Source organism: Gopherus evgoodei, chromosome 4, assembly GCF_007399415.2.
Source record: "Gopherus evgoodei ecotype Sinaloan lineage chromosome 4, rGopEvg1_v1.p, whole genome shotgun sequence".
NCBI classification, from domain to species: domain Eukaryota; kingdom Metazoa; phylum Chordata; order Testudines; family Testudinidae; genus Gopherus; species Gopherus evgoodei.
Window position 1 is genome coordinate 91,640,374 of NC_044325.1, and position 17,081 is coordinate 91,657,454.

General features: G+C 40.4%; 1 protein-coding gene across 5 annotated transcripts in view; it reads left to right on the forward strand.

Annotated features, from left to right (window-relative positions):
- Nucleotides 1-17,081, forward strand: part of LUZP2 (leucine zipper protein 2) — a 360,723-nt gene that overhangs the window by 285,113 nt on the left and 58,529 nt on the right. For 4 of the 5 annotated variants that reach the window (XM_030560187.1, XM_030560184.1, XM_030560185.1 and 1 more), the window contains exons 8-9: nucleotides 4,891-4,965; nucleotides 8,912-9,076. In XM_030560187.1, the coding sequence (XP_030416047.1) occupies nucleotides 4,891-4,965; nucleotides 8,912-9,076 (240 nt within the window). The remainder of the gene's footprint in view (nucleotides 1-4,890; nucleotides 4,966-8,911; nucleotides 9,077-17,081) is intronic. The other variant, XM_030560188.1, reaches the window with a different exon arrangement.

Here is a 17,081-nt window from a genome sequence, read left to right on the forward strand (position 1 = left end):
ATCCTGGTGATGGTAGCACCTAGCCTACAGCCAGAGTCCAGAGATTTCCTGGCAGTGGCCCAGTCTCCGGCCAGGATCCATTGAGCAATGTACATAGGAAGACTTGAAGACAGAATTCAGAACAGAAACTGATTTTGCATTCCTACTGCATTCCTACCGCAAACACGCAGGTCATAGATTGCCAGCCACAAGACATCAATGATTATGGGGAAGTGTGGTGAATGGATTGCATGAAACCTTACAATTCTTCAATGATTCTGGATAACAACTTGCAAAGGCACAGTCTACTGTGTCATTGGGTTCAAGGACAGAAGTGAGTCATCTACGGTCTCTGAAATCAGGGGTGTGGATTTGGCTGCACTGTGATACCCAAGACAAGTGTGGCGTTGGTGTCCATGAAGCCCTGGTGTTCACAAATACTCTTTATGGGGAAAACTCATTGAGGCGAACCTGTGGTGTGGAAGCAAACCTGAACTTGAAGGTGTAACAAGGACTGGCCATTCCTTCAGCATGCTTCAGTAAGGGGATGAATGGCCTATGGCCCACCAAGACTGGCTCCCTTTCTCATGTCTAGACTCAGTCATTTTACAAATTTTGCAGGACTGGGGCCCATGATGGGCAGCCAAAAAGTGCATGACCGAGTTCCCCACAGTAGAAACAAACTTTGGTTGCAAGAGCATTCTCTTTCCTAGGAGTTGTGTGGATGTGGGCTGCATTGAGTTGCATGGACACTGGGCTGGGGACTGTTACCAAGAAGTATTGGCAGGGATATGGCACAAACCTCTTCCTGTCTTTGCATCACTCAAGCAGTTTGTCACTGACTACAGCAAGGTCAGCAAAGGCATCCAAGTGGGTCAGGGTTCCCATATAAGCCAGTACGTCTTTGACTTCCTTGTATAATCCCCATTGAAACTGGTAGAACCGGTCCACCTTGTTTTACCTGGTGTCAGAGATGATTCATCTTAGGTGGGTGACATAGGAGGTGACCAACCCCTGCTCCTGTTGGAGTTTTCACAGGGTTGCTCTGGCTGAGCGAGTGCAGTGGAGGTCACTGAAAATACCAAAAAAGAGAAAAGAAAAGAAAAAGGCTGAAGGAAGGTAGAATCATAGAATCATAGAGCCATAGAAGATTAGAGTTGAAAGAGACCTCAGGAAGTCATCTAGTCCAACCCCCTACTCAAAGCAGGACCAGCCCCAATCATCCTAGCCAGGGCTTTATCAAGCTGGGCAGTAAACACCTCTAAAGAGGGAGATTCCACCATCTCCCTAGGTAACCCATTCCAGCGCTTCACCACCTTCCTAATGAAATAGTTTCTCCTAATATCCAACCTAGACACCCACACACACTGTAACTTGAGACCATTGCTCTTTGTTTTGCCATCTGCCACCACTGAGAGCAGCTTATCTTCATCTTCTTTGGAATCCCCCTTCAAATAGTTGAAGGCTGCTATCAAATCCTCCCTCGCACTTCTCTTGTGCAGACTAAATAAACGCAGTTCCTTCAGCTTCTCCTCATAAGTCATTTGCCCATGCCCCCTAATCATTTTCATTGCCCACCACTGGACTCTCTCCAATATGTCCACATACTTTCTGTAGTGGGGGGGAACAAAACTGGATTCAATACTTCAGATATGGCCTCACTAGTGCCGAATAGAGGGGAAAAATCACTTTCCTTGATCTGCTGGCAATGCCCCTACTAATGCAGCCCAATATGCCATTAGCCTTCTAGGCAATATATCCAGCTTCTCATCCAGTGTAATCCCCAGGTCTTTTTCTGCAGAATTGCCACTTAGTCAGTCGGTCCCCAGCCTGTAGCCGTGCATGGGATTTTTCCGTCCTAAGTGTTGGACTCTGTACTTGTCCTTGTTGAATCTCATCAGATTTCTTTTAGCCCAATCCTCTAATTTGTCTAGGTCTCTCTGGACCCTATCCCTACCATCCAGTGTATCTATCTCTCCCCCCATCTTAGTGTCATCTGCAAAGCTGCTGAGGGTTCAATCCATCCTATCATCCAGATCATTAGTGAAGATGTTGAACAAAACTGGCCCCAGGACAGACCCTTGGGTCACTCCACTTGTTACTGGCTGCCAACTAGGTGTCTCAGTTCATCAGCACTGGGCTTTCTTGTTCCAGCAGGTATGTGGCCCAGTCTAACAGCTTTTTTGTTAGGAGGCTAATTACAAATGCTACCTTAGCTTGATCAATGGGATAGGGCATGGAGCAGTGGAGGAACTGCAAATAACATTGATTAAGAATCCCCCTTAATTGTTGGTCTCTGCTGAAGTGTTCATGGAGGCGAATCATCAGCCCCATTTGGAAAATTGCAAATTTTTTTTCATTTATTTTTCATAACAAGATTTTGTTTGAAAATGTTTAATAAAAAAGGATATATTTCAGTGATGTGGATAATTTTTGTACAATATTTTAATTTCTAAAAAATCACAATTTTTCTATGAAAACCTTTTCATTCATAAAACTTTTAACCAGTTCTATAGAAAATAGTACCTACTATATCTGAGAGGTGCACATCATCAGTATTACATAGTCCAGAGCAAATATTAGTATTGTCTTTGTCTGATTTCCCCCCCCTGCCCCTCCCTCACAACACGTATGGAGGTCCTCATTGTCCACATAATGTTCTCCCGTGCCCAACACACAGCAATTGCAAATGCTTCTCCAAATTCATCCATCAGGCAGTTTGGCACTTCCAGCTGGAGTGTGATTCCCAGTTCAAGGAGACATACCTGCAGCAGCTCTAATCAAGCTAACATGCTAAAAATATAGAGTATAGTGACACTGGTATTTGGATAGGCTACCCATCATGAGTCTGTCCCTAGGGTCCTGCATGGGTATATACTCAAGGCTGCTAGCCTGTTTCACAGTTACATTCAATTTTTAGCCTGGAAATTTGATAAGAGCTAGCATCGTATGTCTCCCTGTGCTGGGAATCATATTCCCTAGCTTGAAATACAGACATACCCCTAGATCATGCTAACATGGCTGCCAGGAATATCCAATACATGTCAACCTAATCTCCTTCTGGCCACATGAGCAATTCAGGCCTCCCCCCACCCCCATCAAATGGCAGACACTCAGATCGATGATAACACGCAGGAGTAGGGCTTGCGTTCTTTTGCTGAAGCTGCTGTTGCTGCTTGTTCTTCTTCTTCATCATCATTATATTGATATTTATTAGTATTGTGTTAGTGCCTAGGAACCTCAGTCATGGACCAGGGCATCATTGTACTAAGCACTATAAAAACGGAACAGAAAGAGCCATACCACAAGAGTCATACCTGGTTTCAAGAGCCTCCCAACTGCAATCCTTGCCAGTGTAACAAGTCACTGTCTGCTTGTGAGCTGATGATGTGTCTCACAATGTTGTGTCTCAGAATCCAAGACAAGAGAGAGGGGCTCATCAGTCCTGTCCCATTGTACCTACATAACAAATCATAAGAGTTTAGATATGAATAAGTGCCTTTTCTTCACATCAGTAGCAGAATGGAGTGCCATGACTCTGACTGTCATGACTTTTGTTAGTTTGTCAGACCATTAAAACTATATATTTAATATAACTCTTCGCTTTTAATTCTGTACATGAGGACATTCAGTTAATTTTCTATTATTTAATCACCTACAGCATAGCCAAAGTCTACCAAACAATAAAATAGGAAAATGTCACGCACAAAATCTTTAGCAGAGTGACATGTAGGGAAGTCAGATATTTGGACTATGGTATCTCTGGGAAAAATTAGCAATATGTTTTAGCAATTGATTGTTTGATTAAACATTTACAAAGGCCTAAAATGAGGTGTCCTTTGACTGATGTTAGAACCTTGCAGATCTATTCATAGGCAAAAAATGCACAATGCCTCATTACAGTTTCAGATGGAAAAGACAGCCACCTGGTCCCATGTCCTTTCCTCCCCTTCTCCTCCATAAGCATTGAAAATAGCTACAAAGCTATTTATATTTGCAAGTTAAATAGTAAAACAAAACCAAAAAATCACATCTCGTTAGTTACATCGTAGGTGCTATTACATTATAGGTGTCACAGCCATAGGAAGCTAGGGACTCTTAACTCCTTAAAAGTTAAATTCCCTACTAGAATTTTCTTTCTCTGGAGGAAAAATTCTATTGAATTATACTGAGTTCCTGCTGGGCAGGGAAGGAAATCACTCCCCGCTGTTAATTAAGGAAACTCAGGTAGACTATTGTAAATGTAAGCCAGTGGAATGACTCTGCACACACTCAACATTTGTCTAAATCACCAAGGTCTCTTCCTTGGGAAAACTCCTCCAGTGTGGAGTCTAGCCTGGCCCCTGGATTTGGACTCTACACTGTCTCAGAAACAGCCATCCCTATACCCCTTCCTTTGAGTGCCATACACAAGAGGCGGGAGAACCAGAGTTGGAGTTAACTCCATGTTTTCCAGGGAGTAGGCCCTGCAGCCTGCCACAGTATGTATGTATGGCTGTTTGTGCGTGTGTATGTGTAGTCTAATTTCCAGTTTAGTAGAGAGAGTCTGAATGGTTAGGAATACAAGACTAGTCAAGGAACAAAAACTATACTAACACTTAAATTTGTACCAAAGGTACTCTATGTTGGGATTTCTAAATTCTTCAGAACATATGGAAACTTTTCTTACTGCCACTAAAGTTAATGACTAAATTTCCATTGACATAAATAGGGCAGGACTGGGTCCAGTTCTCACATAAAAAGCCATATTTTCTCAGTAAAAATATCCCATTGGTCTTGGTCATCTGGCAAGTAATTTTGACTTTAATCTGCAAAGTTAACCCCTTTCCTCTCACAGGCATAGCACACAAAATTACTGGGGAAATGATTTTATTATAAATTACATCAACTACTTTTTTTTTATTCCCACAGGCACAACAGCTAACAGATCTGGAGCAAAAGCTAGCAATTGCAAAAGATAAGCTGGAAAAAGCCGCCCTTGACAAAGTAAGAATTTATCTGGGTGCTATAAACGTGTTTAGCTCTATTAGCTGTGGACACTTCAGTGTAACTTGACAAAGAAATACAAATTAAGGAATCAATTCAGCAAAGACTGACACATGCATTTAATGTACTAGGAATAGTCCCACTGAAGTCAATGGAACTAATCAGTGCATAAAATTTAAACTCAAATGTAGGGTTTTCAAGATTGGGATCAATAAGATTAAAAGTAAACTGTCTGAGAAACTCATATCAAGCCGAATTCTAAGGTTACCTCGCAACAAAGAGATGTTGATACTTGATCAACTTTTGAGCTAGATTTTAGCATTTAGCCACAGTCCCTAGCATGATGTAGTGCAGATGTATATAACCCCATGGGAATGATTGAGCTACAGTCCATCTCTCACCTCCTGGCAGTGCAGAGGAAATGTGCAATCTGAAGGGATAGCTTGGCTTGTACGGCATTCTTCCCTAAGGGCACCTACCTGGCTCTGCAGGCCAGTTATTGGTTGTGGAGTATTGCACAATGGATTTTCCTCACCCAGTTGCTTTTGGGGTATGTGGAGGAACCGTCGTTGATCTACCACAAGTATGGAACTGTGATTATCCCTGGACTTTCAGTGAGGTGGGGTTGAAGGATCTCTGAACCCTTCCCAAACTCCATTTGCATGCTTACAAAGGTCAGGTACAGTCTTACACTTTGTGAGTAATAGACCTAGTTAGAACTAGTCAAATTTTTGTTTATCCATTGAATGTTTATCCATTGAAAAATACCGATTCAACAAAATTGAGATGCTCTTTTGGACATTAGAATACAGTTAGAATTCTAATTGAGCAAACCAAGCACCAATTAGCTAAATTGTTGGAATAAAAATTACAAATGACTGGATGCTTACTAAGCAAATCAAGAACCAATTACCTGTATATAATGTATAAAAGTTGAATTGATCAAGGTGAAACAAAATGAATGAAATAATTTTGACCTTATTGTAAGAAAACATTTCAGTAACATCAAAATGAAATGTCACTTCATTTTTTTTTTCAAAATAAAATTTTAATTTACTGTTCCAATTCAGAGCAAAAATAAATAAATTTCAGAATTTCCTGTGGAACAGGAATTTGGGGGTCTGATCAGCTCTAATTTTCAGTAATTGTTCTTCTTGTTTTGATATGGTAACTAATGTGATGTCCACTCTGCATTCTCTCTCAAAGCATTAAGCTAAGCTCTTATACTGTGGAGGTTGGGGGGGGGGCAGAAGATGGAGAGAAATGGAGTCTACGAAATAGAAAAAATAGATACTACTACTATACAATACTAAGCATAATTCTAAAGTATTTTTATTAAATGTGTTGTTTGAAAATCTTTGGGTTTCTGTGATTGGAACTTGTTGTTCTCCTTCCACTGAGCTAGAAGGCTTTTTTCTTCATCAGATTAATGCCTCAATGTACTGATCTCACAATGTCAACACACACAGTGTCTAGAGGATAGGAAAAATGATAGAAGAATGTATAGGTTGGGGACTATAACTACTTTGGAAATAGATTGCATTGTATAGCTGCCGTATAGCATATTTTGGACCACAGTCAGATACTTCAAATGTCAGCCAACACCTGAAGTTGGGTCCAGATTATTGGCTCCAATTATATTCCCTTGTGCCACTCTGGTGATGTAAAGGAAGCTTGAAACTGACCTAGTTGGCCAAAGGGTGATTCTCTGCCTATGTTTTATGTAACTGCCCCTCAGAAATCCAGTGTAGGAGATACATTTTGTAAAAGGGGAAAGGCTGGAGTGTGTTCAGAGCCATCACAGTCATCTATAAGAGGAGTCCTGGGGCTTTTCAGATTTATGAGTTGGCCTCCAGCAGCCCTGGGGATCAGATGAGTACAAAAATCATATTAAAGCAATTCTGTTTCTTTCCTCTTGCCCACCCCATGTCAGGCCCTGCATTGTGAAAAGCTCAACCAGACTCAAAGATCAGGCCTTAACTCTTTAATGAGCCCTTAATCTCAGTCAAAATGCTTTCCTATTGGATGTTTTTTATTTACTTACTCTGGCAAGCCTAAACAATCACTACACTGAGTTACAGATGTTTTCCTCACAGTAAGGAAACAGACAAACTATTCTATTTTGTCCTTTTTTTTTTGGCTTTTAAACTTCTGTCCATCTCTTGTTTCTGTGATTATCCTCTTTCTGATATGAATAGGGCTTTTGCAATAATGCTTCATCACGCCCGTGGGAGTTTCCATACTGGTGTTTTTTTTCTTGAATAAAACCCAAGTTGTGCTCTCCTGGGTACCAAACAAGTCCGTTTATGTGATTTATCTCTAGGTTCTAATTTGGTGGAAGCAAGGTGGGATTGATTATTTCTATTCTTCTCTAATAGATAACACATCATAGTTATCAGGACATTAAAAAAATGGGGAAAAAATCTCAGAATGTTTGTTATTGGTTACTTGGCTTAGCAGTACTAAAGGCATGCCAAATTGCACTAGATATAATGCAGCTAAATTACTTCAGATACACCTGTAATGTAATGTGGCTCATTCTCTTTATTTTACATGTTACTGTATGTTTGGAACTATCTATCTAAGCTATTTATTTGGCCCCATTTTCGTAGTATCTGAGTACCTCATAATCTTTAGTGTATTTATCCTCACAACGCTCCTTTGAGGAAGGGAAGTTCTATTAACCCCATTTTACATGGAGGGATCTGAGGCACAGAGAGGCTAAGTGACTTGCCTGAGTTCACACAAGGAAGCCTTTGGGAGAGCAGGGAACTCCCAAGTCCCAGGCTAGAGCCCTAACCATTGGGAAATCCTTCCTCTCTATACTTATAGCCCATCAATTGGACAGTCTCATTAGTCCATGAGAGAGTGGTCTGCAACCCTTTTTATAAGACTGTTATTCAGCTCCTTTGGAGTATCGTGCCACTCATCCAGGATACTCAGTATTTCTATCCAAATGAGATAGTTAACTTTCTTTATTAAAAAGATCACTCAGGATCCAAGAATTGTGAATGGTAAAATGAGCTGCTGTTCTCACAATATGTAGGAGGCACTCCCTATAAGTATACCATAACTCCTGGTATAATTATAGGAAGTGCCTCCTACATGTTTTGAAAACAACCACCCATTTTACTATTCACAATTCCTGGATCCTGAATGTTTTTTGTTTTGATCGGGACCATGTTAATTTTAAAATTTCCCAATACAAACCAAACTATGGATAAATTATTAACTATGTGAAGCATACACCTCTACCTCGATATAATGCTGTCCTTGGAAGCCAAAAAATCTTACCGCGTTATAGGTGAAGCCACATTATATCGAACTTGTTTTGATCCACTGGAGTGCACAGCCCCCTTCTCCTCCCCCCCCACCGGAACACTGCTTTACCACATTATATCCGAATTCATGTTATATCGGATGGCATTATATTGGGATAAAGGTGTAATTGCATATGAGAGAGAGAAACTTTCTGTCACAGTAAATACATTTGTGCAGAAATACTGAGGATCCTGAATGAGTTACACAATACTAGATTCCCACATGTATGTGTGTATTTGTATGAAACACACAAATGAACATCTGTTTCTCTCCAGCAAACTTAAAAACAAAGGCTGTTACAGCCCTGATGTTTGTAGATTACACCTTAGTTCCTTTCAATATAAGTGGTCTTTACCAGGATGTCTTACTTAAGTGCAATTTTAAAGTTGCATGAGAATGGAAGGGAGTTTACTGTGACTTTCCCAGTCTGTTGGATGTGCAGTGTACATACTGTAATCCATGGGGCAATTATGTAAAGAGTGAATTAAATTGCTTTAATTTCCTTTTCAAATAAGAAAGATTCTTACAGCTGTTGCCAAGTGTTTGGTTCAGAGCAGAAAGAAAACAAGCTACACTGTTCACTATAGCCTATCTTTAAGAGCCGATGACTTCTCATTTTCCTCAGGAGTCACAGCTGAAAGCTCTGAAGGAGACTGTACAACTCTGCCTGTCTTCTGTTCTGCACAATCAACCACCCGCTACGAATATAATCCCTTCAAAACCAACTGAGAAGTTGACATCTCAAGTTACAAATGACTCAAAAGTTCTATTTCAAGTGACAAACACCAAGGTACAATTTCCCCCCTATTTATTTTTTTAAAACAGCTTTGAGAGTTTGTCCTGTAAGACCAGCAAAGTGGAACTAAGGAGGATTTTAAATTCATTGAAAGATCAGGATGAATTTGAAAATAATTCTAAGCCTATTTCTGATGTCACTAATGTTACTTTTAGAAAGTTGGAAAACAGCTTCTTGCCAGTGAACAAAATTCTGTCTCTGCTATTAAATGGAACCTGTTTTCTAGGAAGGTGGGCTTGTGAATACAATAGTGGATTACATTAATTCATATTGGTTTTATAATTAATTGCCAGGCACTGAAAATTGTGTTTGATGTTCTATAGGCCTAAATGGCAAGAAAAATTCTGCCGACCATGTCTTCCAATATAGATGATACATTTAGAAACACAAGATGCAGTGGGAGGCCCAAAGGAAGGGAATCTCTCTTTATTTGTTTTTCTCAGTTTGGCTGATTGATTACACTTGAGGGCCATGCAGAAGAAGTGGCTCTGTATGAGTGATCTCAGTGAAAGCAAACTGGGTTTGGGAGAATGTGCGAAGCATGTAAGTCCTGCATGGAAGAAGGCATGAATGGAATTAAAAATGAGACAATTAGATCTAGTGGGCTTGAACCTGGATTCAGAGCTAGAAAAACATGGGTTCAAACCCTGTCTTGGATATTGATTCTGCTCAGTGCCTGTGTTTTCTACAGGGTCGAATCTGGTGTGTGTACTCTCAGGCAACCTATGAGCACACCTATCAGATCAGGTCATCAGGAAAGATAAGTGGGAAATATCTAATTTGAGCGTCTTGTCAGGGTATGGGTCTCAATTAGGCACTTGGCTCCAGGATTTAGGCAGCTGCTTACATGCCAAACAGTGGAAATGCAGGCACCTAGCAGACTTTGTTGGTGGAAACTTAGGTGCCTAGGGAATTTAGCTATCTACAGAGTTAGGCAGCAGCTGTGTGTGTGCATGGGGAGGTGAATATTTAAATTTTAGACTTAGCAGTTAGACATCCAAATACCATTGTGGATCTAGCCCCTAATCTTTGCAGAGTGTAAGGATTTTACTATGATCAATAATAACAGTGAAAAACCAATTATCTTAATTTATATTTATTTTCATATTTTGCCCTCATATCCAATTGTGTAAATCTAGGAAAAACTATTGGTTTCAATAGAGTTATTTGAGATTTACAAAGAAATAACTGAGATTACATATAGTGTGCCCCTTTCATTCGAAAGGATCACAAAATACTTTCCTAAACTGCATATAGTAATCTCTTCACCCACTGTAAAATGCAGCCATCTGTAAGGTGGGACATGGCAGCTGTATACGTGCATAATCAAGTCAGAATTTTAAACCAGGAATTAGTGAATCTTTGTGTCCAATTAAAACTGTAGAGTAATTTCAGTAGGCAGAACATATTTATCCTATTAGGAATTTGATAAGGACATGGAGTATCACATAGCTATTCATGCAAAAAGTGCTGTGGAATCCTTAACAAGCATGAGTGGTCAGAACCTTCTCATGCAAAAGAACAGCATCTCCAGGAACAAACATTGTGCCTTTTAATAACACCATAAAGGATTACTGTTTCAGTGCTAATTTAGAAGAAAGAAAACCCCATACTCTGCTTCCTGCAATATCCTGGGATTTTCTTAGAGGTCATACAGACCATGCCCCACCGTGCTTAGTTTGTGAAATCTTAGGAGAACCCCTTCCTGAAATCCTATATCTGCAGGATTCTTTGTTTTTACTGTACCAGTAGAAGTTTTATATATCTGCTTTGCTATTCTGCGATCATGCAAGAACAATAATGCTTAGTAATAAGGGTCAAAATGCCACTGTGCATCTGGCTAATTTAGGTGTAGTGTCATAGACTACAGACTGATGCTGTCCAGCTCTCATTAGCTTTACAGACGTGACTGCAGTACAGATTTTGAGGGAATGGGAATAAAAGCAGTATAAAATGGAGTGAAGATTATTTAAGTTCTGGGTTCTGAAAAAAAGAAACATATATCTGATTTTCTCTGTATTCTTGTAAAATGTTGTATTTGTTGCCTATTACTATATATAAAACTTAGTTATGTCAGTATTTCCATGGCAATACTGTCAACAAACCTGAACAGATAGGCTTCTGTACATTTGTTCACAGGCATATGTTTGAATAAGAAAAGCAGTATTGCCTCTTCCTTAGTCTTGTTCACATTTCTCTGTACTTGGCACATGCTGTGAAAATGTCTGGGAAAATAATGGGTCTCAGTCCTGCTGTTCCACCCATTGACTAGCCATTATTATAAATCTGTGCATTATCTGTGATTATAAAATCACTGAAATCTGCTACTGTGAAATAGGTTGTCAAAGAATCATAGCCTAGGCCAGAATTATGCTCTCTGTACCTGAATTATATTATGGAAGACTTTTCATAATACCCTCCATTGTTATATATGTAGTCCTTGACTTTGTCTTCCTATTATACGCTAACTATCTCAAGCTATACATGTATGTTTTTCCTTTCCTTCATGCTTTCACACACATTTTCATACTGTAGGCTATTTAATTGTGTGTATGTGTGTGTACATTTTTTTAATATAAAGATAGGGATCCTCTGTGGAAAAATGTTCATGAATCTTGTCACTTTTGATAATTGTCAGTTTAACCTTCAGGGAAAAATGTGACACTTTGCCTGGTAAATACCTTAACTTCAAAGGATTACTCATCCAGCTTGAAAAATTGCTTTTTAAAAATGTCAAATTTACATACCACTTGCAAATTAAAATTTATATAGTGTGGTCTGTACCACTAAGGGACCATAGTCACTGGAATTGGCGTTAGTTCCTATTAGGGAGCATGAATAAGTAGATTGTACACTTGTATCAGTGGCTGACCATTAAAATATTATAGGGTGGTTTTGGCACCTCACCTCCTAGTGTTTTCAGAATCAAGTTATCACAGGCAGAAAGAAGGGGAAGGAAGAGGATGTAAGAAGAAGATTGCTTCTCTTGCCACTCACCAACAGGAAGAATTGAGTATCTTAATTGTTATCCACAGTTTTGGTCTGTGTGGAAGTTGTTGATACAAGAACATTTATTTTATTAAAAATTAAAAGCTGTGGAGTTGGATAGCTCAGAAGCTTGGAGTATTGGTCAGTAAAGAAATTCTCACAGGTCATGGAAATGATTCAAATCCAGTGACTGAAAACATTACAATGTGAACTCCGATTGGTGTCATATGTTAAATGAGTTGGTGATCTTGAATCCAATATTTAATGGATAAGACAGAGTTCATATACCAGAAATTACCCTACCCTACCAGTAATTCACATTCTTATTGTCACTCTGAGAGGATAAAAATTAAATAGTCATGGGCGGACTTTTCTTCCCACTTACTGAACTGGACACTCAAAACCAGAATGGGAGATAAGTAGGCAGCAGTGTCATTTCTGCCTCTTCCTGGGATAACAAGAGGACAGGAATATTAATCCGGCATTTCTATTGCCAGGCTGCTATTGCCATATTTCCTCCAGCTCTAAAATTCATTTACTTAAAACCCAGCATCAAAAAAGTAATGGATAAAATTGGGAGAACAAAAAGAAACACAGGTTGATTGAATTTATTTTTCTTCATAAAGGACAACTGGAAGAAAACACATTGTCTTCCCTAAATCAATATATTTTCTGATCAAAGAGGTTTCTACTGTAAATAACACTTCCAATACTAATGTATGTAAGTGGACAGGGCATGTACCGCTATAAATAAACAACCTAAGGAACAGTCCGTGGGTGCAAGACAGCCTCATCTAGAGATCCTGTCACTTAGCCTGAGCTGTGAGAGTTCTCAAATTCTGGAGCAGAGTTCTGCTGTCCTACAGCAATTCTTAGCTGATGTATGGTCTCTATGGGGCCATAGCTAGCTGTCATAAGTCATGGTATCCCCTACAACATCCAAGACCTGCTTAAATCAAAAAGCAAAGAAAGTCTGTACTCCAGGGCCAGAGTCATGGAGGAGACATCTGCGAGATGTACCCCAAAATTGATATTTCAAGGAATAAGATATGTATCAGCTGACTAGCTGGTGCCATAGTGTCTTTACCCAAATGTACTGCCTGGCAAAGAAAGTCCTTCTGCCCTGATGGATGTCCTGTGATCTGAGGACTTGCAACAAATTAGGGATTTGAAATCCCTGAGAGTTTCGTGCTTAGAGGAGCAAACATTAATCCTTCCAATGCTACAGGACAACTTGGAGAAAACGCCACACAGGGACACTAAGCTTCCTAGCCTCAATTTAGGAAAATCCAGATTGGGCTAGCATGTGGTTCATTCTTCTCTAATAACATAGAGTATCACCAACACTGGTAGTATTATCACAAGCATTACGATTTTGTCAGGAATTTTGCTAGAACTGCTGTAGTTTCCCCTTTCGGCCCCTAGAGAAGCTCTGGTTTCTGCCTGCAGTACTGGAATTGAGAGTTGGGCAGCTGTGGCACTCGGATGGGAATGCATAGACCTGAGGGGAGTGAAGGCAGTGGGCACCTGCCAGGGAACAGGGGGATCCTGAGTAACAATGAGAGAGAGTTGGGGATCACGCGCACAGAGCAGATGGGGCCTGCATTTACTGTGTGCATTTCTGTTATGCATTTAAAGTTGAATTTTCTACCTGTAATTGTCACAGGCTCGAGTGTAGGCAGGGGGATTAAAAAACTAGAAGACAAATCAAAAAACATAGTTTGGCTAAAAATCATATCTATTTTTAAGAGTAATCTTTTGATATTGGAGGTTCAGATTCATGAAGCTTGAACTCTTGCAGTTGGAAACACCACGTCTGTTGCTTCTCGAAGGCAGCATAAGCAGTTTTTTAGGCTCTATCTCGTCCTTTTTTTTCAAGGAGATTAGGTCTGTCTGTGTCAGTAAAAATACCAAGGAGAATGTGACTGACTCATATTTTGTAATAATTTGCAAGATCTTCCCAACACAGCAGTTATTTCCAGTATCCTACTACAGGTTCTTTAAGCAAATACAGTAATGTATCATTTCAACTATATCTTCTTGTAGAAGGTCAAGAAAAAATCCAAAATCAGAAAAAGTTTTTAAAATAATTTGTGTTTGCTAAAATTAGAACCAAGGCTGCTCACATCATTTATCATAATATCCCAATTTAAATGTAGGTTTTGACCTTTTTTGCACAAGGCAGTCACACGTTCTTCTAAGAGCTTATAAAACAATACAAATTTAATTATAGGATTATTTTTATCCTAATAAGAGAGAGTACTGATATAATGAAAACTTTTCTAATGTGTATAATTTTTTTCTCAGGGTGACCTCTGTTATCATAACATGTTGGAAAACCTCATTTTTTAACATTATTTTTCTTGGCAACAGCTTGAAATATATTGCCTATGACATGATAGCTCAGTGGTATGAGCATTGGCCTGCTAAACCCAGGGTTGTGAGCTCAATCCTTGAGGGGGCTACTTAGGGATCAATCCTGCTTTGAGCAGGGGGTTGGATTAGATGATCTCCTGAGGTCCCTTCCAACCCTAATAATCTATGATTATGGCATTGAGCACCCACACATTTCTTGTTTGTAATAGTCCCACCACTTAGACTAAATGATGTGTGTCATTCAGCAAGTAACATTCTTCTGAAACATAGATTTCAACAACAAGGAACATACCAGGCTACTTATAGTTCATTTGCTTTTAACAAAGGGCTTTTGAAAGAATCTGACAGTTTGGTACCCAAAATGTGACTGCCTTTATCCCAGATAGATACCATAAGCCACTCATTTCTTCTCCAGACTGTGTCCATGACTGAATGGCATGAACTGAATTTTTCACAGATTTTCCTTCTGCCTCACTGACTGCTTCTTCATTATTGTTGTCTGTGAATCATCCACCCCATCTCTGTTTGTGTTTCCCTTTGCCAAGTCCTCTTTTTTTTCCTCTCTTTCTGTGCACACCACCAGGATGAATTCATCCATGCTTTTTATCTCTCATCCCACCTTCTGATTGCTGCAGACCTCCTTTTCCCCCAAGCTTACATCTCCCTCTGGATCTCCCGTTCCTCCTTCAAACTTAAACAAATCTGAATATATAATTTTCCTTCCTCTGCAGTTGCTCTGTCCCCAGGGGTGGCTCTAGGGATTTTGCCGCCCCAAGCACAGCAGGCAGGCTGCCTCTGGCGGTTTGCCTGCGGAGGGTCCTGTTGGTCCCGTGTCCTCAGCGGACCTCCCGCAGACCTGCCTGCTGGAGGTCCGCCGAAGCCGCGGGACCAGCGGACACTCCGCAGGCAAGCCGCCGGAGGCAGCCTGCCTGCCGCCCTCATGGCACCGGCAGAGCGCCCCCCGCGGCTTGCGCCCCAAGTATGTGCTTGGCATGCTGGGGCCTGGAGCTGCCCCTGTCTGTCCCTCTAGTGTGTCTGACTCTCACCATTCCCCTTTTTAGTCTACCCAGCATGTTGCAATTATATTGTTGTTGTTTAAATATTTTTATTGTGGTGGCACATAGAGGCTCCAGTCAGTGATCAGGGCCCCCATTGGTCTAAGAACTGTGCACATACATAATGAAGACAGTCCCTGCCTGTCATAATCTAGTCCCAGATTTGGACCTTAGCGTCCAAAATATGGGGGTTAGCATGAAAACCTCCAAGCTTAGTTACCAGCTTGGACCTGGTACGGCTGCCACCACCCAAAAAATTAGAGGGTTTTGGGGCACTCTGGTCCCCACATAAACCTTCCCTGGGGACCCCAAGACCCAAATCCCTTGAGTCTCACAACAAAGGGAAAAAATCCTTTTTCCCTTCCCCCCTCCAGGTGCTCCTGGAGAGATACACAGACACAAGCTCTGTGAATCTAAACAGAGGGACTCCCCCTTCCCCGTTTTCCAGTCCTGGAGAACAGAATTACCGAGAGTTAATCTCTCTTTCCCCCCTCACCCAGAGGGTATGCAAAGTCAGGCGAATAAATCTAACATACACAGATCTTCCTCTGATTTCTTCCTCCCACCAATTCCCTGGTGAGTACAGACTCAATTTCCCTGAAGTTTCCCAGTAAAGAAAAACTCCAACAGGTCTCAAAAAGAAAGCTTTATATAAAAAGAAAGAAAAATACATAAAAATGGTCTATCTGTATTAAGGTGACAAATACAGGGTCAATTACTTAAAGGAATATTGAATAAACAGCCTTATTCAAAAAGAATACAAATCAAAGCACTCCAGCAACTATAGACATGTAAATACCAAAGAAAAGAAATCATATAACTCACTATTTGATCTCTTTGTCCTTACAACTTGGAAACAGAAGATTAGAAAACAGAAATCACTTCTCAAAACTGAGAGAAAAGCAGGCAGACAGACAAAGACTCAGACACAAACTTCCCTCCACCCAGAGTTGAAAAAAAATCCTGTTTCCTGATTGGTCCTCTGGTCAGGTGCTTCAGGTGAAAGAGACATTAACCCTTAGCTATCTGTTTATGACACTGCCCAAAGGAACTTACAATCTAATCAACTTTCTTTCACCCTACTTTGACCATATCCAACACCTCTTCCCCACCCACTCCCACCACAGCCGGAATCACTTCCTTGTAATGGCTCCCCACTTCTCTGAGTATCACATTTGAACTCCCCACCTTCACTTTCAAGGTACTGCAGAGCTCTGCTAATGCCTACATCTTAGCTCTGTGCTCCCTTTACTTTCACACTATGTCCTTTGTCCTGATATGCCAGTCATGTGTTTACCATTTCTTTTAGTAATGCCACCAGTGGTTAAATCCAGAAGTAGTGTCTTCTCATTTGTACAAAGCACCAGGAAAACTGATGGCACCATATAAATATTTAATAATAATCTCTCATTTGAAGTCCAGACCCGAAGTTCTTACTCAGGCAAGACTCCCCAATGTTTCACTGGTAGTTTTACCTGTGTAAAGATTTCAGGATTGGGAGCATAAATTCTTTTAACCTGGAGACTAAAAACTCCATCTTCCAGTCCTTTTTTACTACACTTCATTCACACTATGTTTCT